At 41.5% G+C, this 3,844-nt stretch overlaps 1 protein-coding gene across 1 annotated transcript; it reads left to right on the forward strand.

The window, feature by feature from the left end:
* Positions 1 to 3,050: 3,050 nt before the first annotated feature.
* LOC311007734 (gamma-crystallin M2-like) lies at positions 3,051 to 3,599 on the forward strand (the record flags this gene model as incomplete). Its single annotated transcript, XM_084001033.1, has 1 exon — positions 3,051 to 3,599. The coding sequence occupies one exon, from the start codon at positions 3,051 to 3,053 to the stop codon at positions 3,597 to 3,599; it is 549 nt and encodes a 182-aa protein (XP_083857159.1).
* Between the last annotated feature and the right edge of the window lie 245 nt (positions 3,600 to 3,844).

Genomic DNA, 3,844 nt, shown 5'->3' on the forward strand with positions numbered 1-3,844 from the left:
ATGATACAATATTCAGGCACACTGCACTTTAAAATTAAAGGGATAGTTCACCCAAAATTCAAATTTCACTCTTTATCTACTCCCCCTCATGTGGACTAAGGGCTGGGAGAAGTTTCAGAGTCCTCTGTGCCTTCTCTGAGTTACAGCGGGGCTCCGTGCAGCACTGCATGTCCATATGACAGTAGCGAACAGGGCTCACTTTTCTTCGTCCAAAAAGACACACCAAAAAACATCCAAACACATGAGAAATTGTTCCGAAAAAAATTAAATAAGTCTGTATTTTAAGCTTGTTTGTAGCGGGAGCTCCCAGTATCTCAGTTCAGTGCTCTGCCTGGGTCTGTGCAAATCGCACGAGATTTGCACGAAAGGGAAGAAGAACAAGAGGGACATTACAGGCGAGCACTATGGAGGTATTTGGATGTTTTTTGGTGTGTCTTTTTGGACGAAGAAAAATGAGCTCCGTTCTCAACCGTCATATGGACATGCAGTGTTGCATGAAGCCCCGCTGTTACTCAGAGAAGGCACAGAGGACTCTGAAACTTCTCCCAGCCCTTAGTCCACATGAGGGGGAGTAGATAATTAGTGAAATTTGAATTTTGGGTGAACTATCCCTTTAAAGGGACAATGAGGAGTTTCTATTTGGTTATAAAAAAGTCTTACGTTAATGTGGATGAATCTACGCCACATGTTAATGGTCCATTTTAGATAAATATATGGTTTTGTCTCTATGGTTATTTTGTTATTATTAGTGGTGGTGGAAATGCTGGGCGAGCCGACCAGCGTTTCCTTACTTTCGGTTTTGCGGCGAGTCATGAGAATAACGCAGCCGAATCGCCGTTTACGGTCGGAACTACGACGGTATGTGATCGTCTTCCAACCTCTGACTTTAATTCTTGATGAATGAAAACATGAGTCTGTCTTGCGCCGGTCAAAGAATTTCACGGTGCGGAGGCTCATAAATGTAGTGTGAAAACACTTTGCTTTTCCAAAACTCCTCGTTGTCCCTTTAATCTTAAAGTGCAGTGTGCCTGAATATTGTATCATCAATTCAAATGTAATCATCAAATTTAAAATTACGTTGTTATTGTTTTGTTGTAATCCCACCATTTTCGCCTGTGGTACAGTGTTGCATGTTATTGACTCTGTTCATAAATGTGTTCAATACGATGATCAGACCCTATTCTTTTGCAAAAAATAATCACTCTGTTATAGATCACCATTAAAAGAAGTCAAATAAATGTCACTTGATGATTTCCAGTACAAACAATATATTAATCGTTTAAATAATTATGAACATAAGTCGCCACTTTACAATAACCATCTAAGTAATGTTTATGGCTGGTTTATAAACCAATTGTTAATCGTTTACAAAGTGCCACTGATACACATTTTAATCTTTATAGGTGTTTTACAACCAACATTTAAACCTGATATAAACATTTAATAAATAGTCCATTAATAATTAATAAACATTATTAATCATAATTTAATTGCTTGTTAATGGTAAATTAACTATTAACTTACATAAATAAACTATACTATTATAAATTATGGTTAAACATTAATAACTTATCTATTTACCATTTATAATTGGTCTACATGCTGTTTATAAATGATGATTATACATTAGTAAACGATCTGTTTACCATTTATAAATGGTCTATTAACCATTTATAAACAATGGTTATTGTAAAGTGTTACCGGGACTTTATGGGGCGCTCAAGGGGCTCACCCAGAGTGCAGCAGCCCAAATATGAATCCAACTTGCAGCCCATTCCTGCATGTTATACCGCTCTCTCTCCTGATTTCCTGTCCCTAACACTGTCCTGCCACAATAAAGACTTCAAAAGCCCTACATTAAATCTTAAAAAAGGACTTTCTACCCAGTTTTAAGCTACATACATTATTTACACATTGGTCATTGTCAACTTCATATTTTAACCAGATGGAGGATTTTAGTTAGGGGACATCTGAAACTCAAGTTACCAGAGAAAAGGGGAATGCAAATACAGTGCTGCTCAGAGATGTCTTGTTCAAAGGTTGGCCATGATCTAAGGCTCCCACCCCTCTCATGTCAACTGCATAGCATAAGCAAAGCACTGACTCTAAACTGATTAATTCTATGTTTTTATTTGTTGTAATCACTCGGTTGTTTTTGTTATGAGGAGACTATTGGCTACTAGTAAAAACCTAAACCTTAAAGCAGAAGTAAGTGATATATTTGTGTTAATATAAGTCTTAAATAGTTATATCTTCCGACAGCAATCACTTACATAGAGTGTTTGGTCTGAAACACGGGTCTGTCAGTCACTCTGCTCTGCTCTGAGTCGAGGAGAAAACATTTATCGTATCCTACAGTTTTTATCCAATGAGGAGAGAGAACGGCATGCAGGGCTGTGTGTGCCGCCAAGGGACGCCGTGAATGTGGCGACGTAGGGACGAGGACTGTTATGGTGCGTTCAAGGAAACTCGTATTTTTCCGACCGTGAAGTCGTACCAGTTCGATCTGGTACGACTTCACCGGTCGGAAGTTACGAGTGGCCGTTATAGTGACTTTCACCGGTAAAACAGGTCGGAAAAACACGAGTGGGTTGCCTGGAACGCTACAAAGTCGTAAGTTGTGACTTGAAGCTGTAATTTACGATTTCAAAAGCCTGCCTGGAACGCAGCATTAGCGAAAACGACCGGACCACTTACTTCTGCTTTAAAGGAAAGGTTGAGATCAAAACTAGCTATGCCTATCATGTGGTTAGAAGATTTTAGAAGAGGTTGAGACAGTCTTTGTTAACCCTTTCAAAAGGGTTTTGTCTAAGTAAAACCACCTCTCTATGGTTTTTTTTAGGGCAAACAGCTGTAAATGTTGAAAACCCTTAGTCCTCAATGGGCTTCTATGGTATGTTGCTGGGTCAGGCTGTTTTCACAAAGGGGCCCTCTGCTTTTCAGGTATAAAAAGGAAGGTCTCCAGCAGGTAGACAAGCAGTTCAGCTCCAGCAGCAGTACCACCAACAGCAGCAGCAGTAGTACACCTACAGCAACAACACCTGGCAAAGATGTCTGGCATGAACATGATGGGAAAGATCACCTTCTACGAGGAGAGGAACTTCCAGGGCCGCTCCTATGATTGCATGAGCGACTGCGCTGACATGTCCTCCTACCTGAACCGCTGCCACTCCTGCAGGGTGGAGAGGGGCTGCTTCATGGTCTACGACCGCACCAACTTCATGGGAAACCAGTACTTCATGAGGAGGGGCGAGTACGCTGACTACATGAGCATGATGGGCATGAGCGACTGCATCAGGTCCTGCCGTATGATCCCCATGTACAGAGGTTCCTACAGGATGAGGATCTACGAGAGAGACAACTTCATGGGCCAGATGCATGAGATGATGGAGGATTGCGACAACATCATGGACCGCTACAGAATGTCCAACTTCATGTCCTGCAACGTGATGGAGGGCCACTGGCTGATGTACGAGCAGCCCAATTACAGAGGAAGAATGTGGTACATGAGGCCCGGCGAGTACAGAAACTTCAGCAGCATGGGCATGAGCGGCATGAGGTTCATGAGCATGAGGCGCATCATGGATTCCTGCTACTAGATGACAACGTGGTGGTGATGCAGCAATTCGTTACAAAGCAACTCATCTGCAGCAACATACACTGGATGCTGACTGCAACAAATTGACGACAAAGATTGAAGACCACTGAACTGCACATACACATGTCTCTGACTGAGGTGTGGCTGTTGAAGAGAATGATGCCAGCCTCCTTAAGATCATACAAATAAAATCTACTTTGTTATAAAATAACATGTTGATGTTTGGACTTCTTCTCATCCTCTTTT

This window comes from Trachurus trachurus, assembly GCF_905171665.1.
Source record: "Trachurus trachurus genome assembly, chromosome: 24".
Lineage (NCBI taxonomy): Eukaryota > Metazoa > Chordata > Actinopteri > Carangiformes > Carangidae > Trachurus > Trachurus trachurus.